Source organism: Ascaphus truei, chromosome 2, assembly GCF_040206685.1.
Source record: "Ascaphus truei isolate aAscTru1 chromosome 2, aAscTru1.hap1, whole genome shotgun sequence".
Classification (NCBI taxonomy): Eukaryota; Metazoa; Chordata; class Amphibia; order Anura; family Ascaphidae; genus Ascaphus; species Ascaphus truei.
Genome location: NC_134484.1, coordinates 32,216,525 through 32,239,848, shown reverse-complemented (window position 1 = coordinate 32,239,848; position 23,324 = coordinate 32,216,525). Strand labels below are relative to the sequence as shown.

At 40.5% G+C, this 23,324-nt stretch overlaps 1 protein-coding gene across 6 annotated transcripts in view; it reads right to left on the bottom strand.

Moving 5' to 3' along the window:
* Positions 1 to 608: 608 nt before the first annotated feature.
* The window catches only part of DNAAF11 (dynein axonemal assembly factor 11), a 71,669-nt gene continuing 48,953 nt past the window's right edge, over positions 609 to 23,324 (bottom strand). For 5 of the 6 annotated variants that reach the window (XM_075581909.1, XM_075581925.1, XM_075581917.1 and 2 more), the window contains exons 11-12: positions 14,800 to 14,882; positions 609 to 1,212 (exon numbers count right to left, since the gene is read on the bottom strand). In XM_075581909.1, coding sequence (XP_075438024.1) covers positions 1,029 to 1,212; positions 14,800 to 14,882 — 267 coding nt within the window. In that variant the 3' untranslated portion in view covers positions 609 to 1,028. The remainder of the gene's footprint in view (positions 1,213 to 14,799; positions 14,883 to 23,324) is intronic. The other variant, XM_075581928.1, reaches the window with a different exon arrangement.

The following is a 23,324-nucleotide window of genomic DNA, read 5'->3' as shown; positions in this document are numbered from 1 at the left end:
TACATATGGGATTTTCCTAATTCAAATAGACCTGAGAGTTAGAGACAGTGATTTCTCGATTTTACTTTACCCTTCCTATCCTTGGGAGAATTACTAAATTAAGGAAACAAGTGAGACAAACAGGTTATGTAATTAGGGTGAACATACATAACCATTTTGTGTTAAATAAACCTCTTATTTACTTCTTTTTTTCTTAGCTCTTTCGCTGCCAGAAAAGCGTCGCCGCCCCTCGTGCAGCAAAGGGCTTGATAGACAGAAAATCAGACATTTACCATTGTTTCACGTCCCCAAACCAGCTTCAGTCACCTCATTGTCACGTCATCCAGTGGTTAAGCAGCAGACATGGATTCTGGGTGATGACATGCAAATGAACACGCAGTGGGTGTGTCATTTGTAGCTTCTTAAACACTATTACATGTATACTACTGTATAAAGCTTACCAAATTGCATGTTACAGTAGGTATAATTTCAAGAATTAGAATTGTAAACATTTCCGCTCTATGTAGCAATTCGAGAAAAATCAAACGCATCATGTGAAGCAGATGTTGCTAATTATACATTAAGTAATTATTAAGTTTCATCACATTGAGTAAACACATTACAGATAATTAAAAAATGCAAATCGGCTTCCCGATTAATTTTACTTATAACAATCAGGATTTATTGAAATTAATCTTATTAACAAAGTGTTCAGTGCAGGGGTTCTCAACTCCAGTCCTCAAGACCCCCCAACGAGTCAGGTTTTTAGGATATCCCTGCTTCAGCACAAGAGGTTCAATCAGTGGCTCGGTCTTCAACTGAGCCACTGATTGAGTCCCCTGTGCTGAAGCAGGGATATCCTTAAAACCCGACCTGTTGGGGGAGGATCTTGAGGACTGGAGCTGGCCACCCCTGGTGAAGGGCATATAAAAGCAGGTGATGCCCTCAAGTGAAAAAGCAGTGGAGAGTTGTACCGTATAAGAAACATTACAAATACTGGAAATCTATCCTGCACTAAAAAAAACATCACATTTTACAAAAGCATCTCTTTATATAAGAGGTGGGACTTCGGAGTTATCTTTAAAGTCTTCGTTATTTTCCATATCTTTTAATTTGAGGTTCTGTAATTGAAGTGGTCCCTGTGCAACAGTCTTCCTCTCCTGAATGATATTTGCCACATCAGGAAATGAATATGCTCTTGGATCCACTTCCAATTTCTCAATGGCTTTTGAGCTAAAAAACAAACAAACAAACAAATTAATACAATAAAAATGCTGGACGGAGTAAAGACCGAGACATACAAGTTAATGAAAGTTAGTACATTCATTCTGGAAAGAAAATATTAAATTGCAAGCATTGTACTGGTGGATGCGTATGACTACGCAGAATAATAAAGCAGAGGAGTTCTGAGAATCAGAAAATGATAATACTACTGCGCCAGCCTTTATTCTAAAACTTCTCGGGGTATAGTGGTTGCATCTCCTGAATTCCACACGCAATAAATTGTGCATCCCCGGGTTCATGCTGCATTCGCACAGCCTAGCACCCGCGTTTGATTCGCGGTTGCTCTGTTTAATTATAATGGTTCGGATTTAATTGGGGGCAATTCTTTGTGTATCTGTATATTTTTGTAATACTGTACTTCTTTTCCCTTTAGTATCCTGTATATAGTGTGTCCTCATTTTTGTATGTGTATGGCTAAGGAGCCTCAGACTACTGTATACAGTATGAACTCGTAACGTTAATCTCTGCTTCAAATATACATCTTCAAATTACAATTACTGTACACACACACACACACACACAGACTTGCAGAGCTGTACGGCTGTACTGTGTAGGTTGAATTGCTATTGGACTTTTAAGACAACAGCTCGCGATCGCCCACTTGAGTTTCTAGACGGTATTGCAGACAACGCTAAAATGCAATTTTCTGCGCCCGATAGAAACCCGAGTCAATTGCTATATGGTTGGAAAAAACATAGCGCGTCGTGACCCGGTATTCAGAGCGGTACGGCGTGCAAGGCTTTAGAATAAAGGCTGGCGCAGCTGTATATATTCTTCAATTATGATCCTTAAAAATATCAAAATGAATGTGATCACTTATCTATTTATGACCCACGTCTAGAATGTTAAACCAGTCACATTTGCTCCAAGCCCAACATCTAAAACTACTGTAGCAATATGGACAATAGAAAACATTTACAGAAGGGACATATTTAAAATGACACACATACAAATGTATTATATGTAGAAATGTACTGTACATGGATTGATGTGAATGCAAGCAAGGTGTCTCTTATGAATCTGGGATGTGTCAGGTGAATTAGCGGAAAGACCTGTAAGACATTGCCAGCTTTTTGCATTATTTTTCTCTGGAAAGGTTATTTTAATCCTTGTTGTTTCCCCTTATTATTAGTAGACACCTCCCCAAAAATACCACCAATATGCATTCCCTCCAAATACCAAAGTGAACAACTGTGATATATTTAATATAAGCATTTTATTTTGGGGCACTAAAAGGTAGGGCAATACATGTGAAAATGTGATAATCATGACATTCCTGCAGACCCCGTGGAGATAAAAACATTATTTTTCACAGGGCCCGGAAACGTTTTTACAGTAAGCCAATAACATTGGCATTTTACTGGAAAAAAAAGTGCACCGATCAAAGCAAAATCAGTGTGCCTGTTATTGTTCAGAATTGTATTCTAGCATTATAGTATTCACGGTGTCTGTCTAGTCTACATACAGTATTAACACACCGACTTATGTCTGCCATAGTACCCTACTGTGGTGCCACTTCATAATGTAATAGTTACAGTAGGTCATTGGAGGGGAAAACTCTTTAAGAGCATCTCTCAAAATAGTCAAGTTTTAGGGGTAGATTGGGATATATATATATATGCACAAAGTGGCCAATCGGCTGTTTCTGTCCGAAATTCCCCAAATCGATTACTTCGGCAGATATAGAATAAGAGGTGTGCCTTCTTTGAAACTGAAAAGGTAGGACATCAGCCTTTAGATACTTGCTCTAAAAACTCAAGAGTCCTTCTGTGAAATCCCGGAATTCCAACTGTGTCTGTTCGTTTCGCCTGTGGTTTAAAAAAAATAATTCTCACAGCAACAGTGAGGTTGTAGAGTTGTGGGGTAAAATTACAGAGTTCTCTCAGGTCCTGGGTCATTTGGAAAGAGTTGCCCATACAGTCTCTGCAGTTGAAATAGGGAGGTCCCCATTTTCAATATGGAGTGGGATTTGTCCCCACCGGAATGCCTCAATTTGTCTAGGGCAGGGGTCGGCAACCTGCGGCTCTTTCCGCACCTACTCGTGGCTCAGTGCCGGCCTATACTTCCACGCAGATCCACCAATGGGAAGAGAGCTAGGACAACTGTCCCGGCGGCTGCGGGGGAGACCCATCTGTTGCTGGAAGTTGGGCCTGAACTCTGTATCCGACTGCCGGTCCCCACCTCTCCCCTGGTGGTCATCAGTGGAAGCTCCCCCCGCGCATGCGAGACTGTCGGTGATGGAAGTTGGGCGTGCCCAGAAGTTGAGCCTAACTTTCACACCTGTCAGGCGGGATTGGCACAGGACCGGAGGCCTCCTCCCACGGTAAGGGGAAAAAGAGAATATCTGTGTGTGTTTGTGTGTGTGTGTGTGTGTCAGTGGAGCTGCATTTTCCCCCTTTCACCTTCACCTCCCACAGCAGACATTTGACTCCACTTCCAGCCACCAACAACCAAAACATGCCAAGTCGTCTTCTCTCACACACACATATCCCAAATGTAGTGATTATTCACCAGAAAGTGAAGCTACGCTGCCCTCTCACATATAAATAGCTTTTTTGGGGAGTCTGCACCTACCTTATTAGTTTTTTAGGAAGTAGGAACAGTGCGTAAAGCAACCATGTTAAACGGAAGATCTTGCAAGAGGAGCCCACAGTAACGAGGGGTTGAAAACCTTCCTGCTCTCAGGGTTCGGATCCCCCCTCATATAGATAATTGCAAGTTTCCGCTTGGTTCGATTCCTATGATATACATTTTTTTTTCTCCATTTATTTATTGACTTACTTGTATGTGAGGAGAGCAGGGGGGTTATGGAGTATGGGAGGGGGGAATTTTGTGGGACGGAGAATTGAGTGAGTGGGAGGGGAAGGGGGGAATTGAGTGAGAGGGGGGAGAGAGAGAGAAGAGGTAGGGCAAGTACAAAAAAAAAAATGCAGAACACAGCATATTTTGATTTATTTTGCGTTTTTTGCCCAAGGGTGGAAATGACAAGTGACAAACTGATTTGCACAGGATAATTACAAAAACAAAATAAAGTGTTTTATTATTGAGATGCATTTTATTCCCCCACATATTTTTTCCTTTCCTTAATTCTGATTTGAAGGACATTTTACATCGGTTAACGCATAAGCAGTATATACCTACTAGTGTGTGTACAGTATATGTATGTGTTTCTGGGGGTGTAATCATATTCATGCATGTGTTGCAGCTCTCGAAATATTTTGGCCAAAGACATTTTTTTTACATGGCTCTTCTTCCTTGAAAGTTTGCAGACCGCTGGTCTAGAGTGTAGCATTTTCCCCACATGGACATTTAATATTATTGGCGCTAGAGGCAAAGACTCTTGTGCAGGTCCTCCAAATGTCTACAACTTCAGATAGGTGAATGCCTATCGTAGCAAGATAATGTTTATGCTATGCTGAATTCAGGAAGGCATATTTTCTTTTTACAGTTCAATGTTTTTGTCACGTTTCCAGTGCTTCTATACGCCTGCCCTACAGATGTTGCTAACCTTACTGGCTCCGGTGCCGCTGCCAACCATGGTCTTGCCACAGCGGTGTTTGCGGCACCCGAGGATTACCGCTGCGTGGGCTCCCACTCTGAAGCATAAGACACCTTCCTGCAGATACCTTTCTGCCCATTGTAGTGAATGTATGGTCTTATAACATAATGCTTTGAGCTTTGATGTTCACTCAGATGACAGAGCGTTTTTTTAAATTGTAATTATCACACAGAAAATTGTTTGCATGTACAGAGTAGTGGCATACTGTACTGATTTTTTCCATTCTACACTTGCAAGATTTAATAATTAGACTAGCTTGTCTTTATTGTAATATGTTTAGCTTGAAATAGTACAGTGCATTGTGGTAATGAACCTAAAAATGTACAAGCCTACTGTATATGATTGTGTTTGCATTAATATTGACCATAATTGTCTTCGGTCTTTAACTGTTCATATCAATTGCCTGCTCCACAAATCATCATTCCTTTGTTCTGTATTGTAATCTGTATTACAATGGTTAAACCATCTAAAAAGTAGATTGGAGTAACACAAAAATGGCATACAATGTCAAAACAAATAAAAATTGAATACTTTATAAAACACAAACGTGGCAGCATAAACGTCAGACTAATTTAAAGAATATTATGATATTTTTTTGTACTTATACATCATTTATCGCAAGTTGAATGCCACTTAAATGCAATTTTGCTTGAATGCCTTAAGATACAAAACAAACAGCTGTGGGGATTGAACTAAATTCTTAATTAGTCATTGAAAAAACATGAGAATTTTAGAAAAGACTTCTAGTATTACTGTAGTCATTAAATATCTCCGGACTGTATTCTACAGTAGCTGCCTTACCCACTACAATTTAGAGTGAAAGGTTCTGCAAATTCTGCTCTACCTACAGTACGCTAAATTTAGTGTGGTTGTTCATAGCGCAGAGATGCGCTAACCAATACACTCCACATGCAGTAGGGGCGCAGGCTACCTGTAAGAGACCTGCCTTACTGGGGCATACAATGTGGAGTTTAACAATGAAGACTATTGGACTCATGTTTTAAGATCCGAACAGACTTAATCTTCCTCTTTTCAGGAATGCCATCTTAAATCCTGTTTTCAACTCACCTCTACTGTGTGCATATTAGTTTTGTACCGGGTCCTAATTTTTCCAAAAAATGGGTAACTGGTATCCGGGCGCAGATTACCCGGTTACCCGGACGGCACTTACATGCAGGGTAAGGAAGACCGCTGTGGGGTGTAAGGAGGACCGTAGCGACATCGTTGGAGCAGGAGCAGACATCCTGGTGGCGGTGACAGCAGCAGAAGTCCTTGTTCAGCCAGCGGGAGCAGCAGAACACAGCACACAGCTGATTCTGTTGGGAGCTGGGGAACCATGTGACCGGAGCAGGAGCGTTCCTATTGGACAACGATGCAACGATGTCACCACGGTCCTCCTCACCCTCCGTGGTCCTCCTCTCCCTCCACAGCAGTCTTCCTCACTCTCTGCCGCAGGCTACAGTTAAGTGTTGAAGTATTTTTCAGCTGCTCTGAAATTACCCGGCGCCTGTTCCGACCTGCTGCCGTGTCCGGGTAAGTTCCGGGTAACTGAAAAAACGCCGGGTAATTTCCGGGTACTCGGTACACGTCTAGTGCATATATTAGTAATTTCAACTGCTAACTGTAACGCGTAGCTCACCACAAACGAAGCCCGAGCGCGGTGCTGAGGTAGGGAATTGTGAAACGCCAACCCACAGCTACACGGGCGCATCTAGGATGTAGATTGGTCGTGCAAGCAGGGTCAGGAGTACAAAAGGTAGAGTTATACTTGCCGGGTCTGGATTGGAGAGTAGCGGATCGTAGGGGTACTTTGTCAGGATCTGGATTGGAGAGTGGGGAGTAGTCGTTGCGAGGGTAGCCAAGGTCATGGTTGTAGATATCGGGATGGTCGTATGTAAGCCAGGTCAAAGTAGGAGAATAACGGAATCCAGAGAACGAAGCAGGGTCAGGCAGCAGGGAGATCCGGAACGAGGCAGGCAGGGTACAAGGCAGAGAAGCAGGATCAAGGCAGAAATGCAGCAAGGCACAGCGTCACATACAAGGTTATGCTCAGCACTGAGTGTCTAGGCTGAGCAGGTATTAAACGAGCCTCCCTCCAATGGGAAGTGGGGCGGGACAAGACGGAGCAAGCGGATAGGCTGTTGGGTCGCGCTGGTGCACCCTATTGTGCAGCCTGATTAGGTCTGGGGGTGGAGCTTCATCCCATGTGCGTCACCGACATCAGGGGGTGGCGATCCGATCGTGTGCCACTCGTGCACCGCGCATGCCTGTCACCCGAACGGGAACGGAGCCTGAAGGCGGGTCGAAGGGGAACCTTTCTTGCGCGCTTCACTGACGTCAAGGTGTGGCGACTCGATCTCGCGCCACTCGCCCACCGCGCATATCCATCTTCGGAGTGGGGGCAGAGACTGTGAACGGATCCAGAAAGGCAGACTGATCGCGCGTCGCCTGCGCGCGCGTAATGGAGCTGCCGCGGGACCGTAACTCGAGTGCCAGATGTAGAAGGCTGAGGAGGTGAGTTACGACCATAAGGATGGCAAATCCTCACACTAACATATAGGTATGAGAACTGTCTGATTACAAATAACATTTGTCTTCTGTGCCTCACATGTGCTAATTGAGAAGTGTCTGGGCAGAACTTAATTGAGCCAGGTGTCTTCTTAGATCTATATAGCTAGGAACAGACTAGGGAGCAGCCAACCTGTAAAGAAACCTGCCTTAAAATGACCCCTTTTAAGTGGCGTTGAATGTGGAGTTTAACAAAAATGAAATAAGTGGACAATTACACATCTACTGGCCCTGGATTCTGGAGTTTAACTGCACATGAAGGGGGAGAGTTTCTATCACAGATTCAAGAAGACGTAGCTCTCTTCACTCTAGAGCACCTTACTTCTTTTCAAACAACATTTTTCATTATTCCAGTCTCATTATGTCTCTAACTCCATTCATATACCTCCATCTCTCCTTCCTTCTCCACTTCTCAAATTCCTTTTCTATCTGCGCCCTCTGACACTACACAGCTATACCCCCTGCACTAAAACACACCCTTACAAATCATCCTCACACATTCTGTCTTTCCAGGCTTCTCCTCCTTGCTTCTGGGGATCTCGCTCCCAACGATACACAGGAGGCACCTCGCTTCACCAAACATACAAACATAGAACATAAGACTAAGCTACCTGGTGCAAGGGAGAAAGCACAGCATAAACACACAAATAATCAGAAGATTATATAAAGCCCCCTGTAATTGCACTCTTGATAGGTGACATTATAAGGAAAATGTCATCTCATAGGAGGCCACTGAATAGCCTATTCCCTAAGTAGGGTAAGCCGCAAAGGTCACACCCTACTTAGGGAATAGGCTATTCAGTGGCCTCCTATGAGATGACATTTTCCTTATAATGTCACCTATCAAGAGTGCAATTACAGGGGGCTTTATATAATCTTCTGATTATTTGTGTGTTTATGATCTCTCTCCCAATCCTGGTCCCTGCCTTATTTCTAACTTTTCCCATCCCCGTCTCCCGCATCCAACTTCTACTCCTGCTGGTGTCAACCCCTCTAAACTCATACCCATCAACCTCCCTCCTTTCTCCTGTGCCCTTTGGAATGCTCGCTCCCTTTCCAATAAATTAATCTCTGTGCATGACTTATTTTTCTCTATCTGCTCCTCTTTGCTATAACCGAGACGTGGCTCACTCAGTCTGACTCTGGAATGGAAGCGGCCCTCTCTTATGGTGGCCTTTCTGTCTCCCACACTCTGGGCTGATGGCAGGTGTGGAGCCCCTCCTCCTCAATATTTAGTTACTGAACCCTTCATCTTCTTTCTTTTCCCTCCTTAGTGCTCACACTGTCCATCTTTTCTCTCCTCTCCCTCTCCACATGGTGGTCATCACCCACCTACCTCTAATCATCCCTATTCTGTCTGTCTTTCTCGCACACTTTGAATACTGGCTCTCCTTTCTGTCCTCAGACTCCCCTGTTCTTCTCCTTGGGGACATCACCCTTACTCAAAAATAGCAAGCGTTACCCTACCTGCCTCTCTAGCTATCGTCCTGTCTACCTCCTGCATTTTGCCTCTCAACTCCTTATTTATTTTATTTATTTATTTATAAAATATTTTACCAGGAAGTAATACATTGAGAGTTACCTCTCGTTTTCAAGTATGTCCTGGGCACAGAGTTAAGACAAATAATATATGGTTACAAATACAGTTACATAAATGAACAGGGTATACATTATATACAAGACATTGCGTGCACAGTTAAAGAAAATATATATTATGGGCTTATGAAACAGTTACAGACCAGATTAAAATGTGAGACAGCCTTAGATTTGAAAGAACTTAAACTGGTGGTGGATTTGAGAGTCTCTGGTAGGTTGTTCCAGTTTTGGGGTGCACGGTAGGAGAAGGAGGAACGCCCTGTATTCTCTTGCTTGTTTAATTTTTTTCACATCCTATGCGCTCCTAGATGCTCTACAGTACAATCTGACTTCCGCACTGCTCACCCCACCGAAACAGCCCTCACTAAAATAACTAATGACCTCCATGCTGTCAAAGACAAACGTCATTACACTTTGTTTATATTGCTCAACCTCTCTGCAGCCTTTGATACTGTGGACCACCCTCTTCTCCTTCACATTCTCCATACTCTTGGTATCTGAAACAGAGCTCTATCCTGGATTTCCTCTTACCTCTTACTTTTCCCGTCCCAAATCTTACATTCTGCTCAAGGATGTCTGCTGTCTACCCCTTTTGTGTCTAAAGCCCTCTGCCACCTAAAAGCTCTCACTCATTGCCTCACACCTCTGGAATGCCTTCCCCTCAATATCCGACTAGCAGCCTCTCTACACCCCTTTAAGACCAATCTTAATAAAACACCTCCTAACGAAGCATATGGGTAGCTCCATGGCTGATACTACACACCTGATACATCGACCTTGGACTCTTGCAGACGCACTTACCAAAACAACCTCCTACTGGCTCTGTATGTTATTCTTACGTGCCATTTAGATTCTAAGCTCTTCGGGGCAGGGACTCCATTTTCAAATGTTACATTTATGTCTCAAGAACTTATTCCCATTATGTGTTATATTATTATGTCACGGGTATTACTGCTGTAAAGTGCCATGTACATAAATGGCGCTATACTGTACAAAGAAATATACACATAAATTGGGAACAATTTAACTTGGCTTCCAAGTAACGTGCGTTCCACCTTGCTAACTCATGTGCATTACTTCAACTTAATGTCCAAGCTCACGTCAACATTTTAAAAATAAACCTATAAATAGGGAATTTTTTAAGCCATTTTATCCTGACCTTACATGTGTCAAGATGGCTCAGGAGGCTTCTACCTATGCTGCTGCTGTAGCTGCAGGTTATTGAACCCGCTGAAGCATTAGCCCCAACCCTTTTTGGCACGCGACTAATGCCATTACGTCAGTTGCTCCTGCTGGCACGTTGCACGTAGCTAGTGGGAGCAATGACAGTTGCTGTATCTACGCGATCGCGAGTGCCGGAGCGGGAGTGGCACTCTGGTGCAGTGGCCTCTCGGCACTCAAAGAAAAAAGTTGCAGTTACTCCTACATTTTGGTTTATTTTTATGCTATGCAATAGAGTTTCTGATTTCACCTCAAGCTATACCTTGCTCACAGAGTATTTTGTTTGTACAAAAATTAGCCCAAAACCTAAATGAAAATGGCCACTAAACTCTTTACTTAGCGACACCGCATACATGATGTATGTATGATAAAAGCGCCATGTTTATTATACACTGCGATTTTAAATCCTAATAAAAGTAGTTTGTGCATTTAGTTTGGCCATGTGCATTCATTAGTCTTGTTTATTTATATGTGCTGTGATATATGCTATAGATTAACTCATCCAGCATGACCAATGAAATGGTAGCAAAATACACTCCTGAATAATGCATCCCTACTGAGTTAATTCAGGAGTATCTAAAGACCACAAGGTATGATTTAATCAAAGAGGATATTGATGATTTTTCCACCCTCTCTGCCTATTGTAGTAAATTACATTTGTATGGAAGACATATTGTCTCAATTAAGGGCCAAAACAAAACATAAATCTGATTTAATTGATTTAGAACAGGATATCCAAAAAGTAAAAATGCCTGCCATGGTGTAAATATAATCTTTGAAGCTCACAACAAACGTCAGTGAATCAAATGTATCTGTTTGTAATGCCGGAAGATACTTTTCTTAAATTGTTGATAAAGAAAATATGTTCAGGACACAACATTACTCAGGCTTGGGAACTTCTGCTAAAATTGTCCCAAGGAGAACATCAAGGGCAGTTTCAAAAATAATTATGCCTATTTGAATGAACAGAGGCTAATGCTGCCCTTATACTAAATCGTAAAGAAGGGCAGAATGCAGACACTAAACAGGAGGGGAGGGAGGGGAGGAGGAGGGGGATTACATTCTCTGAAGCGGAGTCCCAGGAGGACTCCAAACCATGAGCTTAGATCTCCATTCACAAGCCAAATTGAAACTGAAACAAAACCTTATTTTCTATTCTCCCTTTGCTCAGAATCTCGCAGCATTTCCCTCTCCCAATAAAACGTCCCTCCCGCTGCGTGTGTGCATGTGTGTATGTGTATACACACTGCATATAGTATTATATACGTGACCAGAGAGATACCATCATTTGACTTGGCTGTTTCTACACCCTACTAGTATACCAGCCAATCAGTTCCAGTTGGTGTTAACACCGATAGGTTACCTGTGGTGTGTACACTATGTAAGCGTATAGATACTACCATCTGAACTTTGTCTATTCTCTACTAGTATACCAGTGAATTAATCAGTTTCAGTTGGGTTAACACCATTATGTAGGTGACCCGTGTTGGGAATATAGTATACTATGCTGGCATACATTTATCACCATCTGACCTGTCTACTCTTTTCCAATGTAGCAGTCAATTCCGTTCCAGTTGGGTTAATACCCTTAAGTTACGTGTGGGCTGGGTACAATGCATATAGTGTACTAGATTGGCATTGAGATACCACAATCTGACCGGTCTCTATTCTCTACTAGTAAGTACATCAGTCAATCCGTTCCAGTTGGGTTAACACCGTTAGATTATCAGTGTTGGCTGCCAACGATGGCACAGAGTTGTCTTTTTTAATTATTTGAAGTTTTCCAGTTACATTATTTTCATTTTCCAATTCTTTCTATAATTTAGTACTTATTTTAAGCATTTTTGTCATGCTTTATGATGGTATTTTAGCATTGTATTACTTTTTTTAATTTATTTTTTATCTAAAAACCAAAACACATTGAGTTCTGGCAAATAAAAACAAAAAAAAATCAATTGTGTTTTTGTAAGAACCAAAACACCAGTGAAGTGCCCACCAGGACTAAATAGTGGTACAGCAATGAAAGCTTGCGGTAACGGAGGTACAGGGTACAGTACATCTGTGTTTTAAGTCCAAGAGGGAAAATAGCATTAAATGCATTAAAGTTTGTTAAAAGTCCATTAATATTGCATCTGGTAAAAATGAAAAGGTTGCGCATTAAAATGTATAACGTATCGCCTCATTCACCAAGACTGTGGTTATGAGAAAAATGCGTTAACTATGCAGTAAATAACATTACTATGACATAAGGAGTTAACCATTACTTGCCTGATGCTCCCAATGTATTGTAAAATAAATGCCATCAGGCACCAAAGTAGTTGGCATACACCATAAACAACCTAAAACTACTACAACCTTTGCATATGAATGAATACTGCTTGGCAATGCCTTATTAACCCTGGGGCAAAAAAAGTGGTTAACCCCCATCTCCATCACCTTAGAGGACCTTACCACCCACTGACCACCCTAACCCAACCGCAACACAGTAACAACCTTCCACCATCTGTAGATATGACTTGCAGCCAAATTTGGCTAACAGGGCTGTAATTCATTGCTGTACATTGTGGTGGGTTGTTAGTGTATTGCGTTTGGGTTGGTGATGGTGGCAGGTGGGTGGCTTGGCCACCTGGGGGGTGGAGGTAGGGGTAAACTCTTGTTTGCCATAGTGGTTAGTAAAACATTGCTTTAAATGCCATATTAACTTCTCTGGTTTGAAGGGGGTTTGATAGTGTAATAGTATAATAAGCCCTAAATAGATCTTAGTGGCCAGTTAGTCATGGGTTGCGCATGACTAGCTGGTCACTTGGGATACGGAGGGAATAATATATCAAAAAGTTGTTAAAGGTTTACAGTATTTAATATATTGGTATCATCTACTCTAGGTTGGATTAGGTTATCTTGCATATATGTACATAATAGCATTGCTGTTCATTTTTGGCGGAAGCCTTATCTACAGATAACGGAATTTAGTAAATAGTACGTTAGTGCTCATGAATAATGAATCAGCTGGTAAATACTTACTTGGATGCTTATTTGAGCTGACCCCAACGCCAAAATATCACTGGGGTAAGATTCACGTTATTATTACAGCTTTTCCACATGCGATATGACTTTAATGAACAGTGAAAAACTGCTAATGGCAATTTACATTTACTGGAGTTTAGTGAATCTAGGAGAAAATATTATCTAGCCACAGTTACAGAAAGTTTAGGGAACAGTTTTGCATTGTTCTTCAATGATTTACTCATTTCATAGGTGCAGGATTGAGCTAGACAGAAGTTATTTGTAGAAGCATGAGGCAGTGATAGGTTTTCATTATTTAAAGCAGCAATACTACATTCCTCCTTTTTTTCACTTTCTTAATTTAATATGTAAGGCATGTGACAATGTATCATTCTACATGCTTACCTAAACTGGCAATTGTTTGGTGCTCGTTGTTAATCTGTAAAAATCCTAATTAATGGCCACCTTTCAGTTCCAATCAATCCTTCAGACAGTGTAACTCAGCAGCTACAATGTATTCTTATATTACTACAGTAACATTATCTATTGCTACCGTTTATAGCTCAAACTGCTGGGAATATTGGCAACAAATTATCACAAACAGGAAAGTGTTGCAAGGATCTTGCACTGCTGGGGAGGTGTAGAAATCAAAGGATGCTCAGTAAATGAAAACTCATTCAAAATGGCATTAAGAGTTGAATTACATTGTTTTTAAAATCATTATTATGTCAGTGGGTGCGCGGGCACAGGTCAGTGGTCACAGGTCATATACAGAATGACAGACATAAGGACAGACAAGCGCAATCAGATACACAAGGTAATGAGGGCCCTGTACACGAGAGCCAAGTATTACTTTTGAAATGTTTTGTGGGGCGTATGCCCAGATTTACAAACACAACGTAGGCTGCACTTTATAAATAGATATCATAAAATCATATACTAAAATACACTAGCTGAGTATTTGTTGATCCTTATTTTTTTAATCCAATGACTGGTGCAAGCTGTTTTCTAGCTCATACTTTACATGTGATCTTCAGAAGAATGAAGAGCATTACATGTATGTTCACATTGAAAAACCCCATTGATTTCCTAATTAAAATGATAATGGTGAACATTACAACATAATTAGTGTATACCAGTACATTAATAACGGTCGTTCCAACCTTATAGGGCACTTAAAAGGTCCACTTTAAAGCATAAAAATGGTTTCAACGTTGATATGTTACTTTTAAATATTCATACAGCCAGACAGTTAACGGCCAGACATGAAGCCTTTGAAGTCTAAAAAAAAAAAGAAATGTGATTTTTATGGAGCAATCCTTACCAGACCTCCTCTGATTAAGTGAAATGAAAAACTGCAGACGCCGACATTTGGAGAATATGATATACACATGCACACGATAATAAAGGCGTCAAGGCACACAATAACCATAATACCACAAAAGATTGGAGGGGGTGCTACTGCTAATGAACTATGTAGAAAGGACAAAAAAAAGTAGGCACCCCAAATGGTATAATAAATATGTCTTTACTAGCTCAATGTTTCGCCGCTGATAGTTATGAAGTTAAGATGGTTAGAGGGACAGTACCTGTGTTTGTTCTGCAAATTGTTGCAATTTAGCTTTTCCACTACAGGCGGTATCTTTATGTTTGTCTGTATCAGCTCCGTAGCCTGAAAGAACATAAAAACAAGGAACACGTGTAAACAATACTTGATCTTGTAAGGCTTGGTTCATGTCAAACATCTGGATGTATGTTTTAGAAGAAAGTGTTAATACTGAGATCTTACATACTGTAAGTGTTTAACCCTCGGAAGCTGTACTGTATCTAGTTCTGGGACAAGAAAATGAGTCAGCACATCAGGGTCCCTGTCTTATTCCCAGATGTATACATTTCACCACAGTGGAGCAGGTGGGGCTTCATTCTGCTTCCGCCAGCAAAATGCACACAATTTTTCACACACCTAACAGAATTTAACTAGGGCATGTGTTTAGTTGAACACTTTAAACTCTGTGTGGGGGAAATCCCATTCTCATCCATTATATATATATATATAGCCTCTCTTGCATTCTCAGTAAAATCAACCCCACACTGATGAGACCCATCAAGGTCGAAACGGCTGTCTGTGGGTGGTTTTCTGGATATGCACCTTAACCCTGGCTGTGCTCAAAGCTGTGACCATGCAGCAAGCTTAAGCCTATAGGGAACCATGTTAAAAATGGTTATTGAGGCAAAAAGTGACACTGTGTGCTCATTTGCATGTCATTTCCCAGAATCCCTTGCTGCAGTGGAAGTGCTGTATGCTGGGTGATAATGGGGAAAGGCGGGGTTGCTGACCTGCCTAAGACATGCAGATGAGCATACAGTTATATTTGCATATATATATATATATATATATATATATATATATATATATATATATATATATATATATATATATACACACATACTCAGAGTTTTCAGATGTAGGTGGGTATAAAAGAAACTCAATAGTTTTTTTTTTTTTTTGCACAACCATTAAGTTGGTGAAAAAGCATAACCAAATACTGTATGAGACCAAACATCAAATCAAATCAGAGGTCACCTAGTTCTGAAAACTATGATTTATGGTATGACAGTATGAGCCATAGTAAACACTGTATAAATATCATAGTGCAAAATTGGGAACATTTAAATCTGCCATGCAGAGGCTGGCTAAGCTTGGCACTGAGAGTTAAGCATCAGTGAAAATACAGATGAAGATGAATGGTTCCCTTACTGTAGGTACTTTATGGTGGCATATTCTGCATCAACGCTGCCACCGAATCCTACACAAATTCTGTGTTATAACAGTTTATGTAGTGCCTGTGGAAACAATGTCATGCGCTACATCTGTAACAGAGTAGGAGCAGGCATTCATTTTACCAGTGTTCCTTCCATATTTTCCAGGATATACTTGAAAACGAGAGGTAACTCTCAAATGTATTACTTCCTGGTAAAATATTTTATAAATAAATATTCATTAAGCTAATTGTATGTAGCAATAACATCTGTAATATAATTCATCACAATATGGTTAATGGGAGGAATTTCATTCTAGCGCACATGTAGCTTCCCTTATTCAGATCGCTGGCGTGTACGCAACATGCTTACAGAGTGAACGTACTGTAGTATAGTGTGCGAGTACACGAACTATACGTTAACTCGGCTAACTAGAATTCTCAGGAGGGACTACGTATTCGCGGCTATGCAAATGCATAACGAGTCCCTAGTTTAGAGCGGAAGTTATGCAAAAATGTACGCCAAATGCGTAACTATCGTGGAACGCTTAAAAAAAGAACAATATGCATTTCTGGATTTATTTATAATGCAGAAAATGCAAGAAATCTCCCAACACTGCGCAACCGCCTTGTTGGGTTAACGGAGAACGATTACGGAAACGCTTAAGCAGAAAAGTAGGACAATAATGAATCCCATCAAGATTATATATATATATATATATATATATATATATATATATATATAAACCATAATACTGAGTTAAGTTATGGTGAGTAAAAAAAGTGACAAAAACCCTCCACAGGAAAGCAAATATGCAAATATAGCTGTATGCTCATCTGCATGTCTTAGGCAGGTCTGCAACCCCGCCTTTCCCCATTATCACCCAGCATACAGCACTTCCACTGCAGCAAGGGATTCTGGGAAATGACATGCAAATGAGCACACAGTGTCACTTTTTGCCTCAATAACCATTATTAACATGGTTCCCTATAGGCTTAAGCTTGCTGCATGGTCACAGCTTTGAGCACAGCCAGGGTTAAGGTGCATACCCAGAAAACCACCCACAGACAGCTGTTTCGACCTTGATGGGTCTCATCAGTGTGGGGTTGATTTTACTGGGAATGCAAGAGAGGCTATGGGTTAGGCTAAACCATAATACTGAGTTAAGTTATGGTGAGTAAAAAAAGTGACAAAAACCCTCCACAGGAAAGCAAATATGCAAATATAGCTGTATGCTCATCTGCATGTCTTAGGCAGGTCTGCAACCCCGCCTTTCCCCATTATCACCCAGCATACAGCACTTCCACTGCAGCAAGGGATTCTGGGAAATGACATGCAAATGAGCACACAGTGTCACTTTTTGCCTCAATAACCATTTTTAACATGGTTCCCTAACCCTATATGGTTATTGAGGCAAAAAGTGACACTGTGTGCTCATTTGCATGTCATTTCCCAGAATCCCTTGCTGCAGTGGAAGTGCTGTATGCTGGGTGTTAATGGGGAAAGGCGGGGTTGCAGACCTGCCTAAGACATGCAGATGAGCATACAGCTATATTTGCATATATATATATATATATATATATATATATATATATAAATATATATATAAACGTTGTATTATCAAGACATCATAACCAACGTTTCGGTCCCAAGTGCTGCCTCTTGATATTCGTCACAAACACGATATCGTATTGCCTATTTATTCTTTATAGGATTTGCACCCATCATCTTGATTTTCCCGACGGAGTGTCTATTGTTCTTGCTTATTCGCTATATATATATATATATATATATATATATATATATATATATAAAATATTTGCACTTGTACTTCTTTACTACTTAGTTTATTGTTTATTATTATTTCTATGTACAGTACAGCTCAACCCCGTTATAACGCGATCCGTTACAACGCGAATCCGCTTATAACGCGATGCAAGCGGGGCTCCCAATTTTCGTATTTATGAATACTTTACAACACGATTATTGGTGTCTTAAATACTTTATAGTACAATGCATACATTGTATATTATTTCTAACGCGATCCGCTTATAGCGCGATGTGATTCTTTGGACCCCAAGCACAGCGTTATAAGGGGGTTGAGCTGTATATACAGTTATGGAGTTGTGTTTTCTTTCATCTGGTGTGTGTGTGGTTTTCTGAACCATGTGCATGATGATTTTAGGTGCTGATCCTGAATAAAGTTTAGTGTTTGTCCGACTTTGGGATATTGCTTTTCATGAATTATTAATAAAACTGAGTGCTTTTACAACTTAAATGAAATCTACATTACTCTAGCAGTACAGTATTACATCTAGTGGAATTGTGCAAATTGGGCATTAACGACTAATTTAGCTACTTGTATGACTTTAAAGGGGCCTTTAATCTTTTTTGCTTTAATAAAAATGAGGCAGTTTCTTGCCTTTACGGCAATGTCATTATCTAAGCTGCTGATCTATCCGTTCTCCTGCGATCAGCGAAGATCCTACTTCCCAGGGCACGCAATATTGCTGCCCATTGCAAAAGAGGAAGCGGTGTGGCTTCCTAAATAGTTGCTGTAGCAATCCAGAGATGCTGAATACATTACAAAGCGTTAAAAAGGGCAAAAAGAGTGAAGCTAAATATTTTTAAAATGCAGTATTATCTAATACTACACAACTGACTTTAAAAAAAAGCATAGTATTTTGAATGAAATATTGCTTTAATTAAAAAAAAAAAAAAAAATTTAACCATAGGATTGCTTTGTGAATACGAGATGAATATCATTTAGGCCCTAATTACTTTAGCTCATTTGCATCCAATTTTAGATAAATAACTCCAACCTTGTGATGGGAGAAGGGATACATCCAGGCTATGGATAAAGATGTGGAGTACAGCATACAAAAACCGGGGCTAAGCACAACCCTAATGAATTAAAAGCAGCTTTATTGTGGTAGTGACAACATGGATGATAGCAGGAAAGACACTCTGACGCGTTTCACGCTCACGGCGCTTTCACAAAGCGTATGTACACTCGTGAGTTAGAGATACACACTATTTGACAAAGCGCCGTGAGCGTGAAACGCGTCAGAGTGTCTTCCCTGCTATCATCCACGTTGTCACTACCACAATAAAGCGGCTTTTAATTAATTAGTATTGTACTTAGCCCCGGTATTTGCATGCACTCCACATCTTTATCCATATCCTGGATTTATCCTTATTCCACTGCAAGCTGAAAGATGGATACGATGGATTTCACCCAATTGTGAGTGCTATTTCTGCTAGTATCATTGTGAGTTTCTGGGATGAAGATTTTCTGAATTCATATATTGTGCCCTAGGGCTGATATTCCCACATTACAAGAGGAGAACAAGCCATAGCTCTCCTCACAGACAGAGATTCATATATACCCCCATTATTGAGCCTTTATATCATTAAGTTATACAAGACACTCACAGGTGTATGATTTATCTACCTTCAAGCAAGTGTATATATTAAGCCTGAAATATATGTGCTGTCCTGTCCATAACTCTGATGCACTGATATCTGGAACTTTGTTCTACTTTAATCTTATTATGGGAGTAAAACCTGATTGCCGTGACTTTGTGTCCTTTAGGTAACACAGCGTTAAAGAATGTACACACTTAGGTTAACACCTTAGTGAATCTGGCCGTAAGTATCCTAAACAAAACCTGTGCTTCAAAACGTAAATGTACAGGTGCTGTAGTACAGGGCTGACCCATTCCAGTCCTCAAGCGTCACCAACAGGCCAGGTATTCAGGATATCCCTGCTTCAGCACAGGTGTCTCAATTCGTGACCGAGCCACTTGTGCTGAAGCTGGGAAATCCCCAATACCAGGCCTGTTGGTGGGAGTTGGCCAGCCCTGCTGCAGTATAATTTATAAACTAAACTGTGTGAGGGAGGAGAGCTGAGAGGGGGGACAAAAACACTTTTCCTTGTATCATCTATTTTTAAAATCGCGTTCGGGGTAAATACTGGAAATTAGTTTGTTCCTTGGGAAATTAGAAGATTACGATAGGTTACCACCCCACCATCACCCCCACCCACACACAAACAATCCTCACATCATACCACCCATATCTCAGATGTTCAAAAGACCTAATCTAGCACATCCTATGAAGCATGAAATATTTCATTACTTTGGCTTATCTATCTCTGACACTATGATGCAGTATTTAACACCAGAGTTGAATGTATGTACTCTGCTGGAACATATAGGGGGCTGACATACAGCATTGATTTAAAGGGTTCTCTCTGCAGAAATGATAAGAAAGTGGTGACAATCAGCTGAAGACAAAAGTAGAGACCTAAAAAGAAAACAAAGTTGGCTATTGGATAAGCTGGATTTCCTGTGCAAGGTCAAATGTCCTTATCACAAATGCGATGTAGCACAAGTGACTGAACAAAGACTTGTAATGCAGTCTGTACTTTTGCATCTTCTCATCTGTCCATCTACATTGATCCATAGGCAAAAAAAAAAAAAAAAACATCTCTGAGCAGCACCAAATTCATTCAGCTATTGATAATGAAGCAGAGTAACATTTTCACAGCCACTTTGCAGTTGCAGCGTTGGTATAACAGTTAAGTGAAGCTGGCAATCTCGATCATTTGGGCCCTAGTGTGCTGCACAGCCCTACCCGGCAATATACGCCAGCATTGCTCTAAACTTTATAACCATTATAATTTTAATTCCCAGTACTGTATTCTTTGTGAAGCGCTGATAACACAAAGAAAAGTGCTTAGGCGCTACATGCAATAAAATAAAATACTAACAATAATAACACAATGTGTACAGGGCAGCCAGGAACACTAGCTGAACAACACCAGAGAGAACACAAAGAACATATACAGACCAGCGCCCAAAAAGAATCCAAAGTCCCTAATAGAGTCCAAACAGATGGAAGGGAAGATAATCCAAATGCTCTAATCACTGTAAAATCTCCAATCCGGGGGTCCGTGACATAGGGACAGAAACAAAGAAAAATAATAGTGTAATACGTAATGTTAAAATGGGACAAACAACATGAAACACTTAACAGAAGACAAACATAAAACAATCAAGCTGAAAGAAAAATAATTATTTAATAAAACAAACGGCGCCTGCTGCAGTGGGTCATGAAGGGGTTCAAACTCAAAACCCTACTTACAGCAGGACTGGAAAAACAAGCATGTGTAACCAAGTGGGGCAGACGCCTGCAGCAGTGGGGGTCCTCAGGGGCTCCCTGTGTAATATCTTTCCCTCTAGCTTCAAAACACTCTACAAGATGGACGCCGAGTAAGGGAACTCCAAACTCTCCTGCTTGCCAGCACTGCAGCTTCAATGATGCTGCTTCCTGCTTCACTTGACTGACACTTCTCACAACCAGTGTAACTTCAAGGCACCGTGACCTTTGACCCTACGCGTTTCGTGACTGACGTCACTTCCTCAGGGGTTGCATTATTTTTCTTTCAGCTTGATTGTTTTATGTTTGTCTTCTGTTAAGTGTTTCATGTAGTTTGTCCCATTTTAACATTACGTATTACACTATTATTTTTCTTTGTTTCTGTCCCTATGTCACGGACCCCCGGATTGGAGATTTTACAGTGATTGGAGCATTTGGATTATCTTCCCTTCCATCTGTTTGGACTCTATTAGGGACTTTGGATTCTTTTTGGGCGCTGGTCTGTATATGTTCTTTGTGAAGCGCTGAGTACACTTTTGGCGCTATATATATATAAAGACATACAATACAATACAACCTAATGATCAATCCGGGAGAGAAGTTTGAAAAATGATTCACAATGTTTCTACGGTTTATTAGGTTTGACTCTCAGTCTATTTAACATTTCAGCAGTCCTACTGGTCCTGGACAATAGCACATTTGTTGCAGATTATGATCATTTTAATTTTTGTGAATATAGGGCTTAGAGAATCAAGTGCAATAGTGCTGATTTTTCACTCCTGAACAGAAAGTCCCATTGACTCGAATTGACTTGAACCCCGTGTGGTAGCACCGAACAATCACTACCACATTTTATTGAATAAGCCCCTACGAAGTAGAGTACAGAGCTTTGAAACCTCACATATCCATGGAAGGTCATGAGTGCTAATTACAAACAGATCTCAATATTTTTCCTGAGCTCACAAAGCCCAACTCCCACCTCCCACCTCCCACAGCCACTTCCAAGAAAGTGATTTTTTTTTTAATCACACATTCTATTACATGTCATTTTATTTGACTTGACCAGACATCCCAGGAGATAAAGACAAATCACCAGTTTCTGCTCTGAAACGTAATGAGGTGAGCACAAGTGTCTGCCTGATAAATGCATTTGAAATTGTCTCCAGGAATGAAACGCTGTCCCTGGAACACGACTCGACACGGAATCCGTTATCTTCTAATGAAATTTTCTAATCGTTACCATATGGGGAGTGTGATCTCACAGTGTGATTACATTAAATACCAGAATTCGTAACAGTCACTTTATCCTAACATGAAAATCTAATTTACTAACCATCAAATTAGGATTCTTAATAGAAATTGTGTGCATATTTGTTAAAAAAATAAAAAAAAACAGTACAGATCTTAGTAGAGATACATGAATGTGGATTAGTCTTAAATCCTCAATTGTGTTTTAGCCTATAGAAACATTGTCTAGTTTGAATTATGTCCTGACAAAAAACGTAAAAGCTTACTATCAATCCAGGCTACCATAGCAAGAATAAAACAAAAGTTGTAGATATAGCGATGGATGTGTACTGATACTGCTTAAATTACATGATCTTTAAAGACATGGGATTTAGGGGATTTCATTAAATATTCCGCAGCCATGTACATTTTAGCTCAGACTTTTAAGATTGTGATTTTTTTTTTTTTAATTGCAGTTTGTTTTTACTCCTAGCTAATTACCGAACAGAAATTGTAAAGCAACAGATCAGTTTATAAGTTTATCACCTTCCAACATTTTCCATTCTGCACAGAGAGATGCAAATTGGTCGAAGGCTGTTTATAGAACCAATGCAGACAAAGTGGGTGGGTGCACTGAAGGTGATACAAGCATAATGTCATGAGAAATCAGAGAAAATAGCTGATCTAAAGAAGCAGACCAAAGTACCAGACTGGAAAGGTAAGAACTGCTTTGGTTCAGAATCTGCATAAAAATATGACAGTCTCATTAAGCAGGTGGAACACCTTGATGATTTTCAATGGTACCCAGGAGCAGAAGATAGTCACAGTAATACATAGACTACATATCAACGTAATATGTTAATATTGGAGCAATATTTTGAGGAGTGATTGTAGATAACAGTGTCAATCTTGCATTGGCACCTGCGTGACAGACAAGTCCCTTTTCCAAGTGTAACTGGGCTAA